At 39.6% G+C, this 27,603-nt stretch overlaps 1 protein-coding gene across 1 annotated transcript in view; it reads right to left on the bottom strand.

The window, feature by feature from the left end:
* cfap74 (cilia and flagella associated protein 74) overlaps positions 1–27,603 on the bottom strand; it is a 50,011-nt gene that overhangs the window by 15,741 nt on the left and 6,667 nt on the right. The window contains exons 10-22 of the mRNA XM_018675147.2: positions 27,365–27,522; positions 26,976–27,189; positions 26,715–26,867; positions 23,896–24,054; positions 23,605–23,723; positions 17,222–17,288; positions 16,348–16,437; positions 15,824–16,009; positions 15,482–15,596; positions 13,538–13,653; positions 11,483–11,605; positions 11,272–11,393; positions 4,947–5,075 (exon numbers count right to left, since the gene is read on the bottom strand). Of these exons, the coding sequence (XP_018530663.1) occupies positions 4,947–5,075; positions 11,272–11,393; positions 11,483–11,605; positions 13,538–13,653; positions 15,482–15,596; positions 15,824–16,009; positions 16,348–16,437; positions 17,222–17,288; positions 23,605–23,723; positions 23,896–24,054; positions 26,715–26,867; positions 26,976–27,189; positions 27,365–27,522 (1,751 nt within the window). The remainder of the gene's footprint in view (positions 1–4,946; positions 5,076–11,271; positions 11,394–11,482; positions 11,606–13,537; positions 13,654–15,481; positions 15,597–15,823; positions 16,010–16,347; positions 16,438–17,221; positions 17,289–23,604; positions 23,724–23,895; positions 24,055–26,714; positions 26,868–26,975; positions 27,190–27,364; positions 27,523–27,603) is intronic.

Raw genomic sequence — 27,603 nt, forward strand, 5'->3', positions numbered from 1 at the left:
AAAAAAAGTATTTCTTTCCCTCTGTAGCTTGACCAATGAGCACAGAGGGTGTATTTAAAGAAGCACTCTTGTTCTGCCTGCTAATAGAATCGCTGCTGGAGAGTCACTCTTGAATTAGCTTGGCAGGGCAGAGTGGAAAAGCCTGGTGGGACATCGCCAGGCCATATGCTCCGGAGAATTTTTGCGGATAGATGGGGCTTCAGATTTGTCACTGTCCTGCACAGACTTACTTGTGTGCTCTTCTTCTCCACTGCCAGATTATCCACATTCTCGTCCAAAAGTAATTCTCCTCCATAGTCTTTAATGATAACTTCTGAGATTAGTAGAGGACATAGTAGAGCTGAAATAGTTGGTCTAACTTTGTGGTACCAGGAAAATAGCTATAGCTGGATTTCACCAGGAACTAATGAAATGTTTGGGCAGATCAACTTTATCTATATTTTCAGAGTCAAAGAAGCAATAATCTTGAGGATCTGATCCATGACAGGCTTCAAAAACCCAAAAGACATCAATATGTGTATGTGTATGTGTATGTGTATATGTATATGTATATGTACCCTCTTCAATATGGACTCAAGCTTGAATTTCACTTCACCATTAAAAAAAGTGATTATGAAAAGGATTACAAAAAGGATTAAGAGGCTTAGGGATTTGTCATTATGGGGATGGAAAAACTACAGTCACTGATCACGACAGAAATCTTAAAAATCATGTTGACCAAACAGGTTATTTTCTTTGCTTGTTTTCGTGCAGCTCATAGCATCACAAAAGTTTCTGGTACTGGTGTGAGAGATGAACTAGCAGGGGCAGTACTGGTGGAGCCGGTCCCTTTAATCTGTAGGAAATCATCCCTGTAATCTCCCTTTTATCAGCCGGAACTGCCGGCGTGGGACATGCTGCTCTCGCTCTTCAGAGATTACACCTAAAACCGCTCATTCAAGCAATCCTGTCCTAATGATCTTGTCATCAGGTTTACACAGCAGAAGAAAAAGAGAGAAACAATTTTTTCTCCAGTCTCAAAATCTGCGAAGCTGAAATTCTCTTCATGCAGAATGTTTTACTTCTAACAGGTTCATGGTTTTCAAAACTATCACACTTTAGGAAGAAGCTCTAAAGCTACATATCCAGGCCAAAGTGAGCCAGACCACATGGCTAGGTAATGTAGCTCACATGCTAATTCTAACACCTTGTTTTCAGTTCAATGCAATGAAACATCTCGTATTTGTTCAGCAAATTAAACAGATCTGACATATTTTGTCATTTATCATGAAAAACAACAAACAACAATATAATATCCTCTCTAAAACAGGAAGTGGCTAACATGAACACAGTTGTGTCTGTCTGAATCTACTGTAACTGAGCATCGTTCCTCTCAGCTGAACAAGATCACAAACCTCTGAACTGCTGGCCCTGAAGCCGTACAGGGGATTATGTAGTGTGTGGAACAATGCTGTGGATATGTGAGGGAAATGTGTGGGCTGGATGGTGACAAATAAAAGTGGAGGAAGACAGGCAGAGAGGAATGAAGCAAGGCAAAGATGGTGAAGGATGTGGGCAGGTTGAGTGCAATCCTCCAGAGCAGGAAGCAAGAATGTGCTCACCCTCTCCCAAAAGCCTGAGGAGAGAAGGCAAGAAGCAAACACCTGTGTAAAGAATGAACACTATGAGTCATTTCAGAATAGAGATTTAGCTCTCTCTGTATGTGTATGTGTGTGTGTGTGTGTGTGTGTGTGTGTGTGTGTGTGTGTGTGTGGATGACACATTGAGTGAAAACAGTGCTGCTAATGAGGATTTGGGAATTCAATCACAGGCTCTGGCTCCAAGACTTGGCACTGCCATTTTAAATGACACACCGCTACTGCATAACACAAAAGGCAAACCTACTAAAAACCAGCAGATTGGAAGGAGAGATCCAACCATGACAGAGACAACACATAAAGAAACACAACCTCCTGACATGTATGATCTGTATGAATTTCAGGACTCTCTTAAAGGACAATTTCTGTCCTATTTCTGTAGCTCTGGCCATCACCTTCGTTAGTTTTGATAACATTGTACTCAACTAGCCCCTAGTGTGTGTGTGTGTCCTGGCATCATCATCAAGAGCGAAGCATTTTTTTTCCTGAAGACAAATCCCTTTAAATCTTTAAAAAATGCAGAAAGTTTATCACAGTTCTGAAGGTATTTCCAGAATCCTCAAAGACTCTTCAGACCATCTGGATAAATAAACAGTCCAGTTCCTGGATGAAAATGACTCTGTGCCCACTTCCCAAGATGCAACGCCATCCTCTAATCCAACCAAAGATGGCAGCCACAAATGGCACAGTATCTGTGATATGTGAACCAAAATGAAAAAGTTTTATCATCAGTTATATTTGTCTACAGTAATAATATTAATTACTTATTAATCACTTTTACTGTGAAGCTGATTGAATATTTCTTCATCTAAAGGAACAAACTGTGGTTAGTCAGTCACACAGATACTGGAACATGGAGACAGAGCTGTAAAGTCCAATTGGGCAGGACTGAAAAGTCTAGTTTATTATTAGGGTTTTCAGGCTGTTCTTGTCAGACAGTGTCTTTGATGGCAAAGATCAAGACCACCGACATCGTATGATTTAGAGATCTGTCCTCTCATACAGACATTGTTCAGATCATGAGGAGGTAAAGTGTTAGACCACAGGGTCCCGGTAAAGTCTGTCAAAATTGTAAGCCATAAACAAATAACTGAATATTCTTATCTTTCTATCATCCAATATATCTTTAGTATTTGATAAAAAAGCAGAGCTGATGATTTGGAATTTTAAAAAAAAATGCAGTTTAAGGGTGTGGTCCTATCATATTAATTTTAAATCATATATGCTTTTGCTTGTGTGATCATCATAGCTCTACAAACCGAACAACTCTTATTTTGGTATATTTCTTTGTAGGGCTGTGTGATATGACAATACATATTAGATGATGAAATAAGAATATCATTTCATATGATCTATTGTTTGTTTCATAGTGTCGCAAAATACACTGTTTACGGAATGGAGTGGATATGTTTGGATGACAGTTTGCAATCTTACCTGCCAACACATTGGCACAGGCAGAAACATGAATACTCAGTGAAGGTGAGACAGAACTGGGCAGCTCTGAACAGGAGAAGGATCAACCAGACAAATCGAGGACCTTATTCCTAAATGAGGAATGACAGTCTGACACAGACCAGATATATATTGCTAATGATAGGATATGAGATTTTGGTCATATCACCTTATTTCTTTGATTGTCACAAAAACCAGTAACTGCCTCTAGCAGCTGCTAAAGGCAGCAAAACAGATAACAACAGACAACAATCTCTCCCAAAAAATAGGTTCATACAGAGACAATATCACACTGAATAAGGAAGTGGAACTGTAATTAACATGGTAAGTTCAGTGTTAAGATAACAACAGAACTGATGACCAAACCTACAGAATAAGACCCAAGTTGTAATGAAGTGGAATTATCCTTTAAGAACAACAGTGTTGTAAATGAGAGCACAGAGAACTGGGTCTGGTGTCTGAGGTTATATAAGCAGAATCAGGGCCAGTGTATAAGCAGTGGTAGATGGTGGATGGAAAGAGGAATGAGAGGAGTTTGAGAATAACAGAGAGAGGCAGAGTAGATGTAGTTAGAGGGGAAGTGAAGGAGCAGAGAGACAGAGGAGGGTAGAGACTGAGAAAACCAGAGAGAGAGAGAGAGAGAAGTATAGTTAAGCAAAGAGGTGAGAGGCCAAGAAAAAGAGAAGTATGTGTGAGAGAGTGGGAGAAGACAGCACAGAAGTGAAAGAGAGAGACAGAGAGAAAAAGTGTGATACAGAGGGAGGAGGGGGTGGTAGCTGTGGCTGTGTTAGTGCTTGTGAACGCTGTACCATCTTAGCAGCAGCAGCACGAGTAATGCCCTACTCTAATCCTTGCATTAAAACCTCTGCCGATTCACTAAGGCAGATTACTGACATTTTCCCACTTTCCCCTCCCGCCCTGTTGCTGAACGATGACCAGGGCACGCCCCTAACTTTTGTCATGTGCAAAGAAAATGTCCTGTTTGTGTTTTTTTTCCATCAATATCTTCTCAGCTATCAATAAACAAAGCTGCTGAACTGTGAACGGGAAAAAAAAGGGGGGTGGGCAGAAGAATACTGGCGCCCACGCTGAGTTTTTACATACTGCACGCCTCTCATATCTGCCCTGGGGGTCCCCGGTCCGCTCTCCTGGCATTCAAACCACAGTTCAACTCCTGCCTCTCCATCTAAATATAGAGCCGATATCATTGTAGAAAGAATTACCACGTCCTTCAGAGTCATTAGAAACCATTATCAGGAGCCTCTGTGGCCCTGTGCTCAGAGTGTAGGTATGTTGGAGAAACTCTTTTCTAACTGTTGCCATCTGTAACTCTATCAGACTCCAAAGCTTTTATCAAAAAGGGAAGATATCATAAAAGCATTGTAGCATACTAGCATCTGATTTCAGAGCATGTTTATCCAGCTGATACTCTCCTTTTTATTTCAGAATTGGACAGTTAGTTGCTCATCTCTCAGGCAGATGCACTTCCATCCATTTCACAGCGAGTTAGAATGTTTCTCCTTTAGCTCATGTGAAAGCTGCTGCTTCTGTGCTGGTGTGTAAACAGTGATGGATGTTTACAACAGTTTGAGTAATAATTTTACACCATTGTTTTTTTGTGCGTGTGTGTGTGTGTGTCTGGTGTATCCACTTTATCAGTTTTTGTTCAACAGGAAAACTGCAGTGGTTGAGAGGGGGTAGGAGGATGGGACGTCAGCATACCCCAGGATAACTCTGCTTTGGACTGACACAGTTTGCTCTTTGATATAATCTCAACAAGCTCACAGTCCAAAATCAGATTATCAATGCTCCAGTGATTCCATTATCATTGCATCCCCCCCGTGTGTCCTTTCTTACCTCGGCAGGAACTTGAGTTGGGCGTTAAAGCTTGATTGAGCCTGGATGAAGCCGGTCTTTGGTAAGATCTCCATGTGTCTCCTCATTTCCGGACACACCTCAAAGGTCACCTTCAGGGCTGTGCTGGCACTGTCAAACAACGGACATGGTTTCATTAGCATAATGCTAACACACCGGGTGCATTCATCTAAGGCAGATTGATACAGTTATAAATAATGAACTCACAGTAGCACAGGAATATTTTCACTGTTAATATTAACAATCCAAATTTATATCAGACAATTCTGTAAAACTTTGCATTATGTTCAACAACATTATTTTACACACAGGGAAATTACAGTGTGGTTAAGATTATAGACAGATAACAGTTAGACAGTTAAGTTTATATAAGGTTATGGATAGGGACATAAACTCTCTGTCCGTCCTCTAAGTCAACCTCCACACACACTCTCCCTAACCCTCTATGCCAAGGGTAACATTCTTCCTGCCTTGCGCTGATGTCTGACGTAGATCGTGCGCTGCAGTATTGTTGGACACTGAGCTGACCCAATCAGATTGAAGATTCTTCACAGCAAGTGTGCTGTATATAACATAATATCATCTGGTGACCTACAGTTTTTGGGGTCCTCTTTGGGGTTCTCTTTTAGCTCCATGATACAGGAGAATAACTGGAGTATGTTATTGGTACGGCTACTGCCACTGACACTTCTTATCCATTGAGGACTCAGCAAGGACAGAGGAAAGACTTTTGTTTGAGTGACACCTACAGAAATTGCCTTGTATGGAGTGATGTATCATTTAGGTGACCCATTTTCCAGGAGCTCCAACAGATGGTTGTGCCTGTGGCTACAAGCTTCAGTTATTGCTGAGGTTTGTGATATAAATGGCTCGTCACCTTGGGAATTCTCTGACACATCAAACCACAGCCCACATTCACACACCTTCATAAAACAATGACAGTACAGACACGCTCTCTGTTAGCCGGAGGTGATGTGAATATACTGTGATAACATTTTGTTTTGTCTGCTTTCATCTTCAAAGATACAGAGGTAAGTGATGAGCAAGCTGAGGCCAAACAGACTGAGGGAGCCTTCATGTTTCCATTCCCCTCTCAAATCAAACGTCCTACTTTGAGCGAGGTCAAACAGATGGTTGTTTCCCCGAGGCAAGGACGCTCAGGGACACTTGGGGGATATTAAGTGCTATCTTTATTCCAGCCAAATGATAACCTTCAAATCACTCTTTGAGGAATATTCATGAATATATAATCATTTAGGGTAATTAGGCATTTTACTTAACAGGGGCATTTAGCTGATCCTGTCGTCTTTTACTGGCTGCCTGGGACCAGTTTATTTTTGAACCAATGTTTCATCATTTAAAGGTGAGTTTATGACATTATTCCTCTGTTATACCGAATATGTAACCTTCACATTATGTCTTTATTTTTGTTTCATTTGATCATAGATTTACAGTTTCTGAAATCATTCCCTGAGAAGATTTCCTTGTAGTTCATGTGTCGTCTTTCTAAACTTACATTACTGGCATTTAATGACATGATAAGTATTATAGACTGACAGCTTGTTCTCATACCTTTGTTTACCTTTGGTGTGAGGTCTGTTTTTCTTGGTCTGGTTCAGGGAAATTTTTTATGCTACAGCGTAAAATAATACTTAAATAATAACTAAATTATGACAGCAGTTTGGGACAGTGGCCTCATGCACAGAGTCAGGTCTATAGAGAATGGATTTCCCAGCTTGGTGTGTTGAGAGTGTTCTACCAAGAAGAAAAACACTTCGAGTCCCTCAAAACCACATATGTTAGGAAGAATATAAGGATACACGGACTGGAGGAGCCGGGGATCAAACCTGAGCATAGCAAAGGTCTGAGTAGATTTTAACAAAGAAGACAGCTGTTCCTAAAGCCATGTCTTTTGTTAACCATCGTCACGACGGTTAGATAACCTTAATCATTTATTATTGTAACCATGACAATGAAAGTCGAAGCAGCCATTTTAATTAAAATCATGATGTTGTTGGGTGACAAGTGATTTAACTGGCCTTCACAGAGATTTGACCTCAACCTCATCTAAGAACACCTTAAAGATGAAGTGAAACCTGACTGAGATCCAGCTCTTGTCTGACCTCTCTGATGCTCCTGTGGCTGAATCAGAGCAAATCACTGCAGCTAGGTTTCTAACTCTTGTGGGAAGACCTCTAAAAGAGCAGAGGCTGTTGCAGCAGCAGATAGGTGCTCATGGGTACAATCTTTGAGGATCCACATTCTTTTGTCCATGTAGCTTATGTCTTGATAAGACATTAAAAACTATGTGAAAGACAGTAAACTTTGTATTTCCCCTGGCTTTGGTTTAATTTGCCATTTTTGCAGCCCACAACCTTCACCCACATCTCTCACTCGTCCATGTGCTGCTGGTAAAAACCAACTTCCACACTGGGATTGTACACCCTTTATACCTCTGTTGTTTATTTCCAGTAAAAAAAATCTCTGGAACTCGAGTCCCTTCCTGAGCTGGTGTGAGGCAGTTTACTGTAACAGACATTCATCTAGCGGGAACCTTTGCTGCATGTCACAGCCTTGTCTCTTCCCATGTTTCCTGTCCTGTATCACTACGCTGTCGACCAACAAATAAAGGCAAAATGCCCAAAATAATAAAAGAGAAAAAAGTAACTATGGGTAACAAGGAAAACCAGCAGAAACAACTCAGCCTTTTACTTTCAAGCTGACACACTGATCAGAGCAAAACTGATAATGACACATAATAATCATGGTGTTTTAGTGGAAACTGTTTCAGGTTATGTTGCAGAGAAACTGCTCATGTTGAGTCCTCATGCAGAGCTAAATAACTGAGCGCCCCCAGCTACAGCAGAGCCTCTGCCCTTTCTTGAAAGGGCCAGGTGGCTGTGCCTGCTTACTCCACATGTACTCCAAAGCCTCGTGGGACACCAAGCCTTCATGGCAAGAGTTCTAGGCGATGCAGAATGCAGCACTGTCGACTTTATACTAAATAAAACATTTCAAAATAACCAGCAGGAAGGTTTTTTTCCTCTTCATCATCTAGGTTTCTATTCCTCAAGCCAAAGAACACAGGACACAGGCTGGACGAAGACGAGGTGCAGTGGGAATATTAGAAATGCAGTAAACAGAGAAATTGAGGACAGCAGGCTTTGTGAAGATGGTTGGTTGTGTTTGTTTGTGGCCTGAGTTTGGACAGGAATGCTCAAGTACCCAGCCTGTGCCAGTGGAGGAGGGTCTGAAAGTCCAGGCCGAGTGTTTGAAATAAAAAAATAAAAACACTGTTCCCAAAAAGAAAAACTCTGCCAACTGAGTTCAGAATATTCCAATTACTGGCTCATGAACAAAAGTCAAACACTGCGTATTTTAAAGCCTCTTAAATATTCTTTCAATTTGTAGGAGTAATATTCAAATCACTGGCTCACAGACAACAGAGACATAATCAATTATGCGTGTGCTGCTCTCTTAAAAAAATCTGTCACTAACTGAGGAGGGCTTGTGGGATATCTACTCATCTACTCAAAGGAAAAAGTGACAAATTGTATGATGAAAGCAGCAGCTCTCTTATTGTTTCCCCAAAAAGCCTGCCAAGTTATTTGTCAAATTACTGTCTTGGAGGCAGAGTGACATACTGCATGGTTTTCTGGTTCAAGCTTCAGCTCTTTTCATTTTTCTTTTTTTAACTTTAAAAGCTGCTGTTCACACTGATGCTGTCATCGTCACGTTGTCACATGTGCCGGTTTGCCAGCGCACCAGATGGCAGTTGTCACAAACACCCCACCCCCACATATGCACTCCCTCCCCCACATGATGTGACACAATGACTGGTGAGGTGCTGGACAACACGCCTGTAAATGTTGCTGTCCCCAGTGTACTCTTTAACCTCCTGTGAGCAAGATAATGTATCACATCCATAATCAAAAAGGATTTACTTTTTCCTCTCTGCTATTGTATGGACCAAAGAGGATTGTGGGGATGTGAGCTTACCTCCTGGTCCCTCACATTGTCCTTTGTTTAGGAACAGTTATCAGCTAATACATCTCTGTTTTATTGTGTGCACACATTTGTTGAATATCTTAATACGACGCTTAGTTCTGAACGGAGTTAGGCGGAGAGTGTTATGTTGGGCTAGCTGAAAAGTAAGCTGGCCTTGTCAATTTTAAGGGATTTCCATGAGCCGTTTTTCTGTGAAAATGCCTGCCTTGGCAGAGACAGAGTATGTAAGGGAGTTAGTATTGCATTCAGCAGATAAGCCAGCGTGCCACGTCAGCAGTCCATGCTACTTTCCAAACTCTGCTCCAAGGACGTTTCTGAGCATGACAACAAATAAAATGGAAATATGACATGCACCACTCATTTCTGCAGAGGCTTTATATAATAACGCTTTAAGATAGAGTTTATTATAATAACTAAACTAATGCTGTATTAGCCGTAATGGCTTCTCATTTCAGGAGTTTCTCTAAGGAGCACAGAAATGAGCTTTATGTATGTATGTTAATTCTCAGCAGTGTAATCATCTCAGGTATTTTGGGTTACATTTTTTCGTGACATGAGGATGAAGATGTTTCATATTTTAACTTCTTCTTTTAACTTTGACTTCACACCAAGGTACTGAGGTGTTACTGTTGAAGCCAGTCTGCATGTCTAGCATTATTTAGAAAAGAAATACTGAATGTGAGGGAGGGAAGTATTGGTATTTTCTGTCCATTAAATGTCACTGTGCTGTCAAAGAAGCACCAACAGGTACTCTGACATCACAGATTGGGGTGGAGCCAAAGTCTTTACTTTTTTTGTTTGTTTGTTTGTTAAATGTTGAGATATTACACAGCTTATTATGTTTCAGTTTAGAGAGGGTGAACTAACAACATGTTTAATTTGGTTGTGATGGACAACTGTGTTCACTTACAGTAACTGTAAAAATAAAGTATCATGACAAATGATATACAAATTTACAAAAAGATACAACACTTATGAGTAAAATATATTAGACAACTTTAACCTTTGACAAACTCAAGTACTGTTACCGTCACATATGTATACTACTAGTATGTGTACTGGTATATTGGACCTTTCTTGAAATTAAGTTTACATCTGTTGATAAAAAAACATAATGCAGTACACTTGATACAAGCACTCTGTGAAGTTCACATCCTGTAGTTTCTGGCTTTTCCACCCGAGACGTGTTAGTTCCAGAGTTGTCAGTTGACGGTAATGTTTGTCTGTGTGTCGTCTAATGAGCTTGGACTAGTGACTACCGTTCCTCTTTGCCAAAGCAATTTGCTTTTTGGCATGTGAAGTCATGACTTTCCATCTTCACCACATTATACATTCTTTGCGCCAAGAATCCTCCACCAATAACACAGCAGCTATTCAAAAGGCTGTCATCTGCCTCATGCTGCCTTGACAAACCATATATATATATAATGGTGATTATCATAATAACACATTTAACTGGTATGGGAAAAAATACAGTTTTGCAGCTATGTAGGAAAACAGTTTTCCTACATAGCTGCAACCACAATTGCATGTACTCAAACTTTACATGAAAACACAGCTCACCTTGAACTGACATTAACACTGAAACTGATTACAGAGATCTAATTTTATCTAATGGACACCATAGTTTCCTAATAATGTCCTTGAAAGTAACAATTATATAACAGTTATTTCTTACGCAGTCTGCTAAAACACAGCTGAACATGACAAATATAAAGTACATTTTTAAACAGCCACTTATAAAAGACTGACTCATTCTTACAAACTCAAATAAATGAGGTAGCACTCACTAAGGGTACAGATTCCAATTTCTTTATAATTAGCGCCAAATTACAAACTCTCATCCAAGAAACTTCCTAAAACTAACAAAGACTTTTAATTAATTTTTAGGAAGTGATTAGGAAACCAAGAGACCCGTAAAATAAAGGGCTACCCTGAGGCCTCACGTTCTGTGTCAGTTGGCCTTTAACATTACAGATGCCTGATATCTTAATTACCATCACAGGGACTTTAACTTGAAAACTACTGCAGCTTTAATAAGGCTTTATACAGCTTCTTAGCTGTTTTTGTCCTTGAACCTAATGTTGTCTCTCAGGTCTAAGTCAGTCACACATAGTATTGTTATGTGGATTCACACTAACCCTTAGGTCCCTCTCTTGCAGTAACACACACTGGGTTTTCACTGGGAGCTGTGCAACACGCATAAATACATGTTTAAGTGAGACAGTGCAGACACTGGAGAACATTTCATTTTCTATTAATGACACAGCAGTCAGCCTCCTGAGGCTCTGAAACCTACCTGCTCTGCACCATGATACTGTCTTGATAGAGGCGGTCAAACATGCAGATCTTCAGATCAATGCTTGGCTCAACCACCCACACAGGGACGCTGACTGCAGTACCCATCACCTGGACAGGTATCTGTTTGAATGTGAACAAAACCAACCAATATTTATGACTCTGTAAACTTTTAACACCATTCAGAAGATGATAAACATGTTGTGTCTTACTGGTTTGCTGGATAAGTTAGAGAATTTGATGTGGAAGTCCAGTCTGGCCTCTCCTGGAATAGTTGGCGTGAAAACAACCTCCAGTTTGATACTTTCAAATGGTCCGATCTCTCCCTCTCTAACCTGAGGCAGGTACATCAAACAGAAAGACAAACATTCAATTTTTAAATATCTTTTTATAGTTCAGTATCTCTGAGAAATACTCTACAAGACAAATGATAAATGATCAGTTAACTCTGGGAATGAGAATCAGATGATCCCAGTGGTAACATCAGAAAATGAACTCTACATATTTTCACTGAGCTTTATGAGCTGTCTCTGTTTGAATTTTGATGGTGATCTGGTGCACAGAGGACAGACCGTTTTAGTTCATGATATAAAACCATTTCTTTCCATGTAGGAGAAGCTGTATTCACTCAGATGTGTGACTTCAAATGGCATGCAATCAAACCACAGCGACAGGTAGCGTGGGATGTCTACTCTGCTTCAAAGCATCAAGGTGCTGAGAGCAATAATAAAAAACAAAAGAAAGAAAGTCATTCATGCAGCAGCTGACTCAGTCCTGTGGAACCATGATAGCTTGATGGATAATCCACCATTTAAAACACCAGCCTTCAACCATACGATGTGAAAGTATCAGTCAAAATGACAATGAACGAGCCGCAGGCGTGCAGGCACATGCAATACACACAGCCATAACAAGTGCAGAGGGAGAGGCGATGCACCATTAGCCCCCTGCCAGAGAGACGTAATGAACCCTGAACAACTCCACAACTTCATATGGGCCATGAGGCACACACAGCATCAGTGCTAAAAAACAGAGGCAGAGACTTCTACAGACAGAAATAATTGTCTCTTCAGAGACAGAGCAGGTGTCTCTCTCTGTTCATGCAGTTTCAGAGTCAGATCCATCAAAAACTTCATCAGCTGCAGGGGTACTGATGTTGGTCCATCAGTCACTGATCAATACCTGAGCAAGATATCTCAACAACTACCAGACAAAACTGATACGTAATTTGGTATGGATGCTTACTTATGGATAGTTTAACATGCTAATTAGCACTTAACACAACAACAACATACAGCTGAGACTGACAGGAGAGCAATCAGTTTTGTATTTATTTATAAACCAAAGTATTGGACAATAAAAAGATTTGACCCTCTGTTGGTGTTTCAGGAAAAGTCAGGAGATGATCTAAGTCAAATAGGATTCATCCTCTGTGGACCACAAATGTCTGAATCAGATATTAAGGTCAAGATGGTGCCACTCTAATGGCAGCCTGTTGCAGCAGCTCCTGGTACTGTATCTGTCTAATGGTTATAGAGATAATTTGCACTGGACTTAAGTGTTGATAGACCAACCAGCAGACTCACTGACAGACAATACTTCCATCCCTACAGGCACGCTGCTAGCATGACTAAAAACTAACCAATGCTATAAAGAAAATGGGGCCATCCATGGACTTTCCACCTGTCACAAAATGTCAATTTTGCACTCAAAGTTTCTGATACTCTCTTAGTCAGATCACTGTATTTAATCATTCATTTTCATGCTCCCAGCAGGATGAACCCACTTGATTTAAACAACCCTGTGGCTTCTCTATCACCAGCCATCAAAATGTCAACTCCACTGGTCTGATTCACATGAAATTTACTGAGCACAGTCAACCTCCAGCGGCGATAAACCTTTTTGACTGTAATAGCCCCATGACCTTTTCTCCTTATAAACGTCAACATCCATTGGACCAAAGTGTCTATTGCTGACTAGTATGAAACAACAATACGACTACTACTAGCAATACTAATAGTTTAATACTAATAGTTTAACATATTAATTTAGGTAGAGGATACTGACTAGCCAGCACTGAGTAAAGTTGTATTGTGAAAAGAGGCTTGCTGATAAATTTTTTTATAGGTTTCTATCATTATCTGTGAAATTAAGTTTTTCTTTACTAACTTTAACCTACAGAATACTCAGATTGATTTCATCATTACAGTTGAAAACCACCAGTGTTACAATAAGACCGAATATTTGCAGTATGATTTAAAACTTACATTTCCTAGACTTATGTCATTTGAGTCTAAGGGGCACTCCTCTGCCTGGGCTTCCACATCGGTGGTCACACGAACCTCAGGAAGAGCTTCTGGTCCTGCAGCTGAAGCCTCTGACACTGTCACACACACACACACACACACACACACACACACACACACACACACACACACACACACACACACACACACACACACACATACAGGGCAAATCATAAGCCATTTTACTGTTGACTGGTTGAGTGGGCAACCTGCTGTAAGGAGCTGCCAACACTGTAGAAAAGAAAACACTGTGAACTCTGTCGTGGGTAGCTGAAACAATAGATCTTTAAGGGTAATCACCTGATGGTGGCTATAATCAGAGTAGTAGATCAAGAAACCAAGTAGATGTAGATCAGAAACCTGATAGTTTGGTGTAAAAAATGAAGTCCCATTATGAGCATGAATCAAACTAAATTTGATGAAGCCATTAGTTCAAAAGAAAAAATGTATGTGATATAAAAAAAACCAACACAGGCATAAAATGTCAACTGCTGTGAGCTTCAGCAACATCAGCAGCCTGAAAATTTAGCCAAGAACACCCTCTCTTAGCAATGGCAGATAAAAAAAGATTAGAGACAGAGCCACTTTAACACAGTTTTTCCAGAGCTGGCAGAGCAGAAGTAAAAGACTGAAGAGCTTATCAAAGCATCAGTGGAGGAAAGTGCTGAGAGCAGCGATGAAGACTTCAGATCTGAGAGAACATTAAAGAGAAGAAGCTCCTCTTACAGCTGTGAGAGCAAGGTGAACCGTCTGCTTCCTCTGTGTGTGTGTTCTTCTTCTTATAAGAACCAAATGTCTTAACAAGAATAGAAAGATGAAGAAAATCATACACAATGAGGAGATTTTGTCAGTCCTCACTTCCTGTATCTCAGTGGCTAGGAAACACTGTTACCTATAAATTATTTTCAAATGCAGCTAATCTGCAGCAGCTAACTTGTCTTTACCAACAGCACTGATTTTATATGATACTCTGAAAGAGGTAGTGGCTCTGTGAGGTGAGGTGAGTGTGACCTACATGCTAATGTTAACATGCTAATATGGTCACAATGTCAATGCTAACTTGCTGATGGCAAAATGTTTACCATGTTCACCATCTTAGTTTAGTGCTTTACACAAAGCTGATAGAAATATCATTAGTTTTAGAATCCAAAGTATTAGACAAAGTGAGAGTCTGACCTGATGATGACACTAAATGAAAAGTTAAGGGTTAATTAAATATGTAAATATATAAGGATTCACCCTGATGTGAAAATGAATGTCTGGTTGTATTATTATTAGGGATAGACCGATTATCGGCCGGGTCTATTATCGGCACAGATATTCGGCATTTTGACGCATATCGGCATCAGCCTTTTTTTTTTTTAATCCGACGGCCAATAAGAGATCAATTTTAAACTGGGTTATTTTGGCTCTGATGCAGCTGCGCCTGAAAAGCTATTTAAACATATGCTTAAAGGCATTTAAACAAAGTTTGTAGAGTTTGTATTATTCAAAATTTTGACGCCAATGTTTTCACTTTTCCTGCAAATGAATATCAGCTCCAAATATCGGTTATCGGCCTCCTTGACTACTAATAATCAGTATCGATATGGGCCCTGAAAAAACTATATTGGTTTATCTCTAATTAGGATGGGTAATTGGGTTCAGGGTAGAGTTCTTCTACCAGACCTGGGTTGTTTACTCTAATTGTACCATTTGTCCAAGCTTGCCATGTGTTGTAAGCAGGAATACAATGTCCAGAGGGAAAAGTGAAAGAGACTGTATCAAACTCTGCAGTACAAGTCAGATTCAGATGGGTTGGGTCTTAAAGATGCAAGTACAGGTTCAGGTTTCAGTCTTAGGTCCATGCAGAACTCTAATTCAGGGTATAAATAATTATTTTGTGTGTGTGCACATGTATAATACCTTCACCTGGCTTCTCATGCTGCGATGAGAGCTCTTGACTCTCTTGATTTGATTGGATTTCTGTGGATGCAGAGCTCCTCTGACTGTCAGATGTTGTGTTTTGACGGCTCATCTCCTGTCAGCCAGAAACATACTCACATTATTCATATTTTATACACAATGGTTTATTCATATGACTGTTTTTAGACCTAGTAATGTGTTCTGACTACACACTAATCATCCTGCATGCTGTACAGTCTTCAACTTGAAATTCCCAAATTCTTATTTGTAGTTGTGATGAAATTTACTTCATCAGACCATCACAGAAACAGAACTTCTTCAGACCCAGATCAACAGTCTGACCTGGTTTGTGTGGGCAGAAACCTGAGATGGCATCTGGACATGGCTAGTTTCTGGACTGAGACATGTGGAGGTGTCCAGGCTGAAGAGGGTGCCCAGCGCGCCCTTGTTGGTCAAGGTGATCGTCCGTGAAATAGTCTGGCCCACCACGTGTGAACCAAAGTCAATTAACTGGCTGTCAACCTCCAGCTAGAGAAAAGATATGTTCACATGTAGTAATTATCATCAGCAGTGATGAGCTGTCAGCTTCAGAACATAGCTTTACATACATTAACACAAACATGAAGTGATTAAATAATATAGAGTTTAATTAGACTGTAACAGACAGGCAGTGTTGCTCTTCAATTAGAATTGTTAATATTATTACATTATTGGCAACCTAAAGTTGGCCAACAAAATCAAACATTCAACATGTACACTTACGCAGCAGGAAAAAAAAATCCTTTCAAGACAAACCAACCAATAATGAGAAAATTACACTGACAGTCATTTGTAATGTCAAGTAATTTTCTCTTCACACGACTTACATCACATTTCTTTATGGTGCATCTGACCGGCACAGAGAAGGGACCCACTGCTGATGCAAACTGGACCTCTCCCTCCAGGTCCTCATTGATCTACAGGGATAAGATCGTTGACATTTAGTTCAAAATAAAGGTTCGAATTTAAATCTATCTTAAACCTATCTTGATGCATTACATTAACGCACTTCTCTCTGGGCTATTACCCTTACACGTTCTTTACTTTATACCGCGAACTTTTGCAAATTTCTGCACAATCTGTACAGCTTCTTATTCTTACAATAACACTCAGTACATTGTCTTTATATACTTAACATATTGTTCTATCATTGTCAATATTTCTGATCTAGTTTATTTACGTTACACTTAACATTTATGTTCCTTGTATCACAGTACTTGCTCTTTACTTTTATATATCACTGTTTGACACCAATATACTGAGACAAATTTCTCGTATTTGTAAACTTACTTGGCACTAAAGATTATTCTGATTTGCTATAATGTCAGAAATTAGATTACAAAACTAAAGAGTGGAATGACAGCAGGCAGACAGAAAATTTATGATGACTTGACTAATAAGAGTCAGTTGTAATCTATATGCACACATATATGGTTCCCGCATTTCTAAAAAGTCCATTCTCATTCCAACTATTTTTTAGAGCCATTTTTTCACAGCAACATACAGATGTTGTTGTTGACTAACACTGTCTATACTCAGCCTTGTTCCAATTTGACAAAATGCTGATATACAAGTGCAGCGTTCACATTCTTATAAACTCAAATGGCATTAAAACCACAGAGAAAAAGGCACATTTTAGCCTATGAGTGTATTAACTGTAGCATGTAGTGCAGGTGTAATAGAGGTAGTGATGTGACTAACCATTGGTTGGAAAACAGCCTGCATGTCACAGGACATCCCGGCAGATAAGGAACCAGGAGGCTCAAAGCTGAAACACAAATCACAGTAAGTTATGAATAAAACAATTTCCATTTTTCATAGTCTGGTCCCTATGGTTTTTACACAGTTGTCATTTGATAGACAAGTGTCTGATGATTCACCCAAAGTAAAAGCAGTTTGATTGTGTGATAGCACATCACGTGTGAGTCGTTGTGAGGCCTCACATGTACCGCAATAACACAAGAGAGAAAGGAAACACATAGATTTTGCACAGAACATACTGTACATGCCCCTGCAATAGGAAATATGATATGATCAGCAGCCTCAGATGAAACGCTGAAGTGTGATGAATCAAAAAACAAAGAGGAGAAAAAGCTGCAGTTCCATATGAAAACACTGCAGTGTGGAACAGAATGGTTCGGTATCATTTCACTGCCAAATTTTATTATATCGCACTGCATACCACAAACCTAAAGTTTATTTTCAGACGATAAAAGAAACATGAGGACTATGAGCTATTTCAAAGCAACATGTGTATCTCACAGCACATGTTTACACCAACTCTAACACCGAACACTGCCCTGAGGAGCCTGACAACGCGCCGCCCTTCTAGAGACACAAGAAGAGGCCGATCAATATGAACATGGCACGCAGCCAGCAGGAGGAGCACAGAGGATTCTCAAAACTCAATACATAAACAAGAAGTTAGAAACATGCAACCACCAGCATAGCAACATTTACAGAATATAATGGATGCCAAAGCAGCCTTTTATTAGATCTTGTTAATGGTTTCATCCTTTTACAGAGTGAAAACAGTTTAAATTAGAGTACAATCACACAGTTTTCATGCACAGAGAATGAGAAATCTATGTCATGTTGACATTTTGGCCTGAAGGTGGGGTGTCTAAAATGGAAAGATTTCATACTAGTTTTTCTTGTATTTTTTATGTTAACTATACAAATTCTGTGAAGAGGAGGGATGACCATGGTTTTCCTTCTCTAGCACACTGAAAACGTGTCTCCTAGCAACATCAATTGGTGATTGTTATGAAGTAGATGGGTGATAATATGTAGAGATGATTGGCCTATGAGATGATTATAGCCACAGAGTTTATGAAAAGTGATATTAACCTCTTCTGAAACATTATTTGAAGAGGTCACAGACCTCTACATTTATCATAAATTCCTCAATAGTTTGCACACACTTAAAATCAGAATATTTATATGAAAAACCACTTTGTCTAACAGAGACACTAGCAGTCTGCGCATACTGATATCAGTGTCAGTGGACAATGGAGCATTAGATTTGTTTTATGCCAGTTGTTTGAAATTCCTGGTCCAGATGTCAGGTGAAGAACTTGGAGCAGCTTGGCTGAAGCTGCCATCCAGCTCACTGCTGTGACTTGGAAATATATGAAAGGATTCAACCTGATTGAGTGAATCTGGTGGTAATTATAAATGTCATATTCTACTTTTACCTGAATTTTTTTCTTTCATTATTTTTTTCTTTAATTATTTATTCCTTTGGTACCATTCTTCTCTCCTAGTTTCATAGGTGATATGAAACGACATGAGGAGAAATAGAACAGTTCACTTGGGATTAAATGCTGAGTGAGGCAGTGTTTGAAAAAGCCTGCTCCAGCCCTATATAGAGAGCTTCAAATGAGGCCATACTGCACAGTATATCCATTGCAGTACACTGAAGTGATGAAGCAGAGACTGTACAGTATTACTGACTGTGTGTTCTATTATACATTCTGGTTTCTCCCCATTGGCTTCTCCTACAGTAAATCAATAAACATTCTCAGTTCATTATTCAGTTCAACAGAGCTAAAACACCCTCACACTCATAACTACTTTCAAAAGCGATCTACACTGAAGCATCAAAACTCTGTCCGTGTGTGTGAATATTACCTGTATAATCCTGTTGTTGTTCAAAATGTGAAATCTTGTTCTAAAATGTGGAGGCTACAGCATGATGCAGATCTGAGGTGAGAGTGATGATATTCAATTCACCAAAAAACCCAACAATGAAACTGCTTGAAAATATGTTGAAGTGGATGTTTTTAGTTAGAAACAAACACTGGATATAAAGCTGCAGTTTTGACTGATGCTCGTATTCAATTATTTTTTATGGGGTATTAGACAGACGACCAGAAAAGATTAATGAACAAGCTCAGTTAAGTGCAGCATGGTTTTTTGATGTCAGACACTGAAATAAATGTCCCTTTCAGACTTCATGCACTTGAGAATGTGAAGAAACCCTTACACACTATTTTTAGCTGGTTTCAACTGGACACAACCATAACACTAGTTTACATGTGACTGTCAAGGTTTAGGTTCAGCTTCACAGTCACAAAGTCCATTCGATAAATAAAAAGAGTGACAGACCACTTCACTTGGAAAATGGGTCGAACAAGGTGAAATTTGACTTCCAGCTAAAATTAAATGGAATTTTGCAAGCAAGGTTTTGAATACAGAAACCACATGAAGCTCTGCTGCTTACTCGTCTAGAGACTTAATTCATTTTGTGGAATAATTACAGCAACAGCAACAACAGTTGGATTTGTTGTGAAATTTGGTACAGAGATTCATGTTCCCCACAGGATGGAGATGTCCCTGACCTTTCATCTAAAGTCATCAGGTCAAAATTTTAATTTGTTAAGTACTTCCCCATTACCCTTCACAACCCAGTCTTCTAGCAATTCACTAAACTGCAACAGCAAAATGTTTTGTAGGAAACATAACTGCAACTGGACCGAGTTTTCTATTAACATAATGAGAATGTGTTGTTAATCTACATATTTGGAAAGTCACCACTACGTTGATACTGAACATATCAGTAAAATGTTCAGACAACAGATTTGTTTTCTGCCAAAATATCTGATTTTACAGAACAATACCCACTTATACTGCATGACTACAGCATTATAACAGTTTTATGGTTCTGTTTAGGCACTCACAGGACATGGCTCAGGTTAGTTAAAGATCATGGTCTGGTTTAAAAGAGGGCATTTCCAAAATAAATATATGCAGTTTAGGTTTAGGTAGGTTTTGCATGGATCTGTTTCAGAAAAAAGTTTGGATTCATAGAGACAACTGTTTCACATAAAAACGTCCAGTCTAATCTAGACTTGAAGATTCCTTTGAAATCTATTTGCTCGTTAAACAGTTTTTTCTCATTAATTAACTTCCTCAGACAGGAGGCAAAACCAAACACTGTATCTTATCCCAGTGTGATTTGGACCCAATTAAACAAATGGTAGGTCTGATTGCACCCTCAGATTTTGTCGAGTACCACCATTTCTACTACAGTCTAGGGCTTTATCTCGTAACACATCTCAGGAACACACAGACCTCAGAGGGGTGTCTTCCTCTCAGACACTCATTTACAATACATGCTAGGAGGTGACACTAATTGCACAGCTTCTATACAATAGCTTTTCACCAAGTCTGGCAAGCCTGGGCTGTTGTGGTTTTTGTCCCAGTAGTGAAAAGACACAGCAGAGCCCATTCTGGCACACACGCACCTACGCTGGGAGGAGGGGGTAGAGGGATGAGAAGCCATTTTTAGAAATTCAGGGGGCGTACAGGGAACCATGGGCTGGTGTGAAAAAGCCCAGTGTGTTCCTGGTTGACGTTTCTCTCTCCTGCTGTGTTTGATGTTTTAATGTTTCTAGCTGGGCAAGCCATGAAGGCTTTGGAGTGGTCACGACTGATCTCAATATTGTAGGTTTTAATGTGTGAATAACCCGCATGTTTTATACTCAGCAGACACTGAATAGTCAAAGGAGGGTGTGTGGATGATACAGTGGCAGCAGCAGGTGAATCTGTCAGCAAGTGTCAACAGAATTCTGTTTTTTATATTTTCTCAAATAATATTATTACTATATTGTTTTACAGATGATATGGTTACAGTAGTGATACCGTGTAAACATTACAGTAAAGCTACTGTATGTTTTTGAAGAATTGTAATGTAAATGTAACTGATGGAAGATGTGAGAGAAGAGGGGGTCATTGTTTTTTGTTGTCTGAATAGCTGGATGAGCCACAAAGGCATTAATCGCAACTAGTTCCAATATTTTGCAAATAATCAGTGAGATGCACATATACACAACAAGTGACTACTAGTCCTGATCCAGGACTTTCAGATTATGTTACACAATCCTGGATCTCCCTCAGCACAGACATTTGAGTCACTCAGTGCTTAGAGATTGTGTTTTTATCAGTGGATAATTGACAGGTCAGACTTCTGAGGTGAAAACAAAAAAACAAAATCAGGCACATGTAATCTAACAAAAAACACTCAGTGCTGCCACTGGTGGCTGGAAACTATATTACAATAATAATACTTAAACACTTGGGTCTGTTTTATATAAAACTTTGGCTGCTGGTGGCAGCACTCCAGCTGTGGGTGAGCAAGAAATCCTTCACCATCTTTGAACTGACTTCAATGAAAGAGAAGTTTCTTTGTCCTTATATTGTTACTTGTTTATCTTCCCATTACAAATTTCATGAGCCACAGAGAAACAAAAATGTCTGGGTTTTAGTTGACAGCCATCAACAGCAGCATAATTAAGTTACAATTAAGTACTGGTCATACCAGACCACATAAGACCATATTAGCAAAACCTGACTGTACTGAACAGAGCAAGGTTGTGTTTTACAGGTTATGAATTTAACTTTTAATCTGTCATACATATTTTTCGTCTTTTTGTATTATCTTTTTAAAGTTGCATAGTTATGCTGTAAATATCCTCTGATTTACAGGAAATGATGAGTAACAATGAGTAATAGTGACAAACAGGTGTAGCAGGAAAACCAAAGAAGCTTTGTCATGATGGAGAAAATTATTTAGATTTTTGGTAGAAAAGTAACAGCAGGCAGCACCTGTTGTTATTCTCTTCATTCATTTGATTATTTATTTAATTCCGTTTAATGTGTGTATTCATCCATAAGTAGGAAAATGCATGTTTGCTACATGTGAGCTGAGAATGGAGGACTAGAAGGTGATATGTTCAGACAAGTCGCCCAGCACGAAGGCTCAAGAACAGCATCAGTGGTTTCCAAGTGACCCTGCTGTAGCCTGGGAGACTCCTCACTCAGTCAGGCAGAAAGAAGAGAGATGAAGAAACCACATCAAGTCATGAGGGAGCTGATGGGAAAGTGATACACAGTGAGTGACCTGGAGAACAATGCATCTCTGCTGGGCCTGTAGGCTGCTGGCAGGCAGAGAGAGAGAGAGAGAGAGAGAGAGAGAGAGAGAGAGAGAGAGAGAGAGAGAGAGAGAGAGAGAGGAGATAGCAGAGACGTAGACTGACTCAGAGCTGAGTCTCATAAGAGGAGCTGTGAGCGTGGTGATCTAAGCTGGCGTCCATATGTGGGAGGACAGGCTCTGCTTTCACGTCCACTCCATCGTCTTTTAAAATGACAAGAAGTGCTTTTATTAAATTCCTAAGTGGTGATACACGAGCAGATGTTTCCATGTGATAACTGAAGCAGTTCAATCTACAGTGGATTCATAGCAGCTTTAACATTAGTTGCTGTAAACATGGTCTATGATCCTACATCACAATAAAACGATGTCCTCAAACCAGAATTTAACATCATAACCCAGAGAAAAACCACAAAGCAACTGAACAACAACTGTGCCTAATTTTGTATGTTTGTCCCATCAGAGATTGATCTGGCCAGTGTGATACATAGACCTAAACTGGAGTTACTGGCTTCTTTCAAAGCTCTGGTCTGTAAATTTGGAAAATGAAGAATTAACAGTTCATAGTGGCCTATAGTGGTGAAACACTATAAACAATATAAGAAATGTGGCTGCTAAAGAATAGATTATTTGAAGATCTTTTAACAACAACTGCTTTGCTGTTGTGATTATTTAGCACGTATCCTCTTCCAGTTTTATTTATTGGCTTGGTTCACTGATAAGTCAGTAGGACATGTAACAGGTCTGCTGTCCTTATATACTGTAAAATGAAAAGTAAAAAAAAAAAACAAAAAAGTGACAGTCCTTGCATCCCAGAGAGAGCATAGCTTAGCACAAAGAGCGGAGGAAGCATCATGTTCTAGTTAGATGTTTTTAGGTCACATAATTGAAAGCTTACTTAGCTTTTTCATCTGAACATGCAATGATATTCTTTGTTTTAATAGAATATGGCATTTGTGTGACAGAATTCCTGCTATTATACACATTTGGAGTTTTCTTATTTGTGACAACTTTGCAACTTTTTTTTTTAAGCTCAATATTACACACATGCAGATATGTGCATATGTTTGCCTGGATGTTAGGTCCACTTGCTTTACACCATGGCAGCAACCGTTGTGTGTTATTATAATGTATGATGTAAAACTCTTACTTGATAGAGATGAAATCCTTCAGCTGAGCAGAGACTCCAAGCAGCCTGCAGTGGTTAGTGGTATAGCTGATGTTAGTCAGAACAATTTTCTTCTTATAGAGTTTCCCCACTTCAAAGTCCTAAAACAGACCATTTAAAATGTTTTAAATCATTCTGTTGTTTTAAAAACCCATCAACAACAGCTGAATAATCGAAAATATGCAGCTTACACAGCTTTAAATGTGAAACATACACATTACACATGACTCCATTTCATTGGATTTCCTGTGATAAAATCTGTGATGTTTTTACCTTGAAGAGAATGACCTCTGGCTTACTGATGAATGGAGATCCTTTCAACTCTTTTCCCTCAACTTTTTTGGCAGACATGTTGAGTTTTCCACTGGCCACTGCAGGCTCTTCCTGCTTTACTTCTGTCTGGACCAGTGTAGTCTTCTCATTCAGGAGCTTCTATGAGCGCACAGTGAAGAAACAGCAACAGTCACTATAATGAAGCTGTAGAATTGTAACATCGTGAAATAAACTCAAACTTCACAGCTATAAAATGTCTCTAAATATAGAACACAGCACTAGATAGAAAAAAGAAACACATGAAGCAAATATTAAAGTATTTTGATAGTTTCATAGTATCTATGAAACAAAATCTAAAATAATAAAAGTTTTTAAAACGTTGTCCAAGGCTACTGCTGAATAAGGACTGAGTGTAATATTCTCTGTCTGAGTGAAAGCAAATGTAAATATGTACCATATGTCTAGTCTAAGAATAAGAAGATAAAAAAATATTTAATGCAGGATTATGTAACAAACTAAGGATTAAAATGAGAGTCGTAGTCTGATGTAATATAAAAAATGGGAGCTGTTTCTAGTGGATTATCTGTGTGTGAACATGCATCTTCATCTCTGACTAAATTTTAACCTTTTTTTAAATGTCAAAAAAATCGAAGTCACAGAACTCCTGTCCACAAAACTAGATATACTGATATCAGCATTAATGTTAGCCATGTCTGCAAGAAGCTGCAGAACAGACATGCCAAAACAGGTCTGAAATAATTTTGAAAATATGTTGTTAGCACACAGTTTGCTCCCCAGACACTGACAGCACTGACAATTTTATTTTATCTTATTTTATTTTATTTTTTAAATTAATTTTCCAACTTCAAAATGCCCCTCTCAGAATAAATCATGGTCACATTTCTTTAAAAAAATAAGTATGGTGTTTCTATCACAAAGGTGTTTATGTGTTCATTTAAAAAATGAAGGGAAAAAAGTATATCTGCAAAACTACTTGACAATTTTGCACCAAAGAAAGTACTGAGGTTCAACAATCCTGCCCTGGTTGAGAGGAGCTGATAGAGAATATATGTGATGCTGTCAGACACTGTGGAATAAGATGGTTTTCAAACACTAAAGCTACTCAAGGAAAACCAAACGTGTTAAATTTATCTACATGTGAAACTGTTTTACTTTTTATGGCTTTGTCATTGTATCAGTGCTCTGTTTTCTCTGTACTGTAAAGCACTTGAAATGAATGAATCATCTCATTAGCTTTGTTACATTGCTGTGCTCATCTATTGCACTGGTTATTACTGTGTGGAGAAGTAGCCTTCGATGAGAGCATCAGTCTGATCTCTACGTTCGGAAGAGAGATCACTTCCACTCCACTTGTCACTTGCTCAGAGCTCTGAGCTATAACAACACGCTCGCTCTGAGGCCTCAAAGGCACCAGCACAATGAGAAGTGATGCCTGTCGCCCCACATTTCGAGAGTGTAGGGGGCTGGGGGAGACAGGGTCCACTCACCTCCATGGCAGTGATCTACACACCCATGGAGCAGCCCCTGAGCAAGGCACTTCATCCCTAGACTCAAGAAAAGTCAGAACTGGTGCTGTCACTGTAGTCCAACTCTAATGTGATCAATATGATTCAGTTTCATTAGGTGTTTACAGTAGAAGTAATCAATGCTCACATGTTGGTGTTTTCAGACTGCATGAGAAAGTCAGTGCAAGTTGCCTAGAGACACTCTGTGTAATGTATATTAATGTTTTAGAATCAGACACAGATACTTCTGTTGTAACAAGAAAAATGAGTCGGCCAATCACTCTCTGTAACACTTTAAACAGATTTTGGTAAAACAATATGAGAGTTATCAGATAATATGTTGTGAATGATTGTATGCATAATCATTAATAGCACTGCAACTAATATTTTCGTTATTGATCATTTGTTAATTCTTTTTCAACTAATCAATTAATTGTTAAAATGTCAGAAAGAAATGTCAATAGTGAAAAATAAAATTCCTTAAAGGAAAATGCTGTGTTTTGTCCGACCAATGGTCAAAAACCTAAAGATATCAAATTTACAAAGATTCAAACTCAAACAGTGTTGGAAAACAGAAAAACTCTGATCTATAAACAGTACAAGCCCAAACACTTGGGATTGTACTGTGGGCACTCAGGTCTTCATAACTCCCTCACACATGGTGCCGTCAGTGATGAACTTCACTCTGAACATGTGGAGGTTCATGATTCAACCCTCCAGATCCCATCCACCCTACATGTACATCCATCCATCTATATCATTATCTATACCTATATCTTATCCTTAAGGGTCGTGGGGGGGCTGGAGCCAATCCCAGGTGACACTGGGTGAGAGGCAGAGTACCCTACCCTAAGTCTGTAGTGCAGAAGCAGTAATGCGATCCCTCACTGGCTTCCCACCTACAATCTCTGACAGTTGTGTTGGAGTACGCTAATGACCTGGAGGTGCAGCTACTGGGATCTGAGTCTGTATTTTATTGGTATCCCCTCCCCTGCAACCTCACACCCCAATGTTCAAACATCTGATTAAATCAGTGAATGAGAAATAAACTGATGAGCTCTGTTGTTGATGTACATCAAAACTGCTGTGCAAATGTTTCAAGTTAATGAAATATTTTCTTTCAGTGCATCAAGCTTCAGGTGGGAATTTCACCTACTCAAAAATATGCAGTACACGCAACCAATAAAAAAAAATGGTGTGCCTGTTGTGAATGGGACATGATTTATGAGTGTTTAATTTTAGCAGCTTGCAGGGATTTGTTAGTGGTTGACAGCGGCTGTTATTCTAGCACACCTTGTAGTTGTGGTCCCACAGCCCAGAGAACTCAGGCTCAGCCAGGCTGTCAGCAAGGCTTCGCTGGTCCACTCCCTGGTGCAGGGTGTCCTCCAGGTCCTCGTCGTCAGAGGGGGCTGATGATGAGCTGCTGATGTCACTGACCTCTCTTAACTGATGGACAAATGCACAAATACATCAGGTCAGAATTGTTCAGGCTGCACTCAGTCTGTTTAAACTGTCACTTTACAAATGGGTTCTCAGATGTTAAGAACCACTCACAGCTGTGGCTCTCTCCTCTGAGGCTGGTCGGGGGTTGGGATCCAGGTAGTACAGGAGCTTCTCTCTCATCCTCCCCAGAGAAGGGAACTGGTCAGTAGTTGAGAGTTTCGGCAGCTTTTCCTGCTGCCTCCTCCTGCTCTTTACCAGCTGTTCCTCCTGAAGGATTTTTGCCACAATCGCCACCTTGTTTGACTTCTGCCTCTCTTCAAATTCCCTGAGAAGGGCAAATCAACAGCACTGCATTATACTGAAATGGGGTCATGTATTCCTCAGCGTACAGTGAGAGAAAACACCCACACACTGCTGCATAGAGTGGGAGTGGAGGACATGCATGTGGGAGAGGAGAGGAGAGGAGAGGAAGGGAGAGGAGAAGAGAAGAGAAAACGCACTCTTGTTTTCGTTTTATCCTCTCTAGTTGTTTCTGTTGGTACATATGCTTGATACTGTTGATGCCTTGGGCCTGCAGGGATTCTCTCAGCTGTCTCTGTTGCTGTTCTTTCTTCTGGGCATTTGCTTTGGCTCTGCTTTGTTGGACCCGTAAGTTCTCCTGAAGAAACAACGTCAGATTAATGAAGCTGTGTTTGACCACATGCAGCCTGATGCACCAAACTGATCATCTGAACTAGAA

This window comes from Lates calcarifer, linkage group LG6 (genome assembly GCF_001640805.2).
Source record: "Lates calcarifer isolate ASB-BC8 linkage group LG6, TLL_Latcal_v3, whole genome shotgun sequence".
In the NCBI taxonomy this organism is placed as follows: domain Eukaryota; kingdom Metazoa; phylum Chordata; class Actinopteri; family Centropomidae; genus Lates; species Lates calcarifer.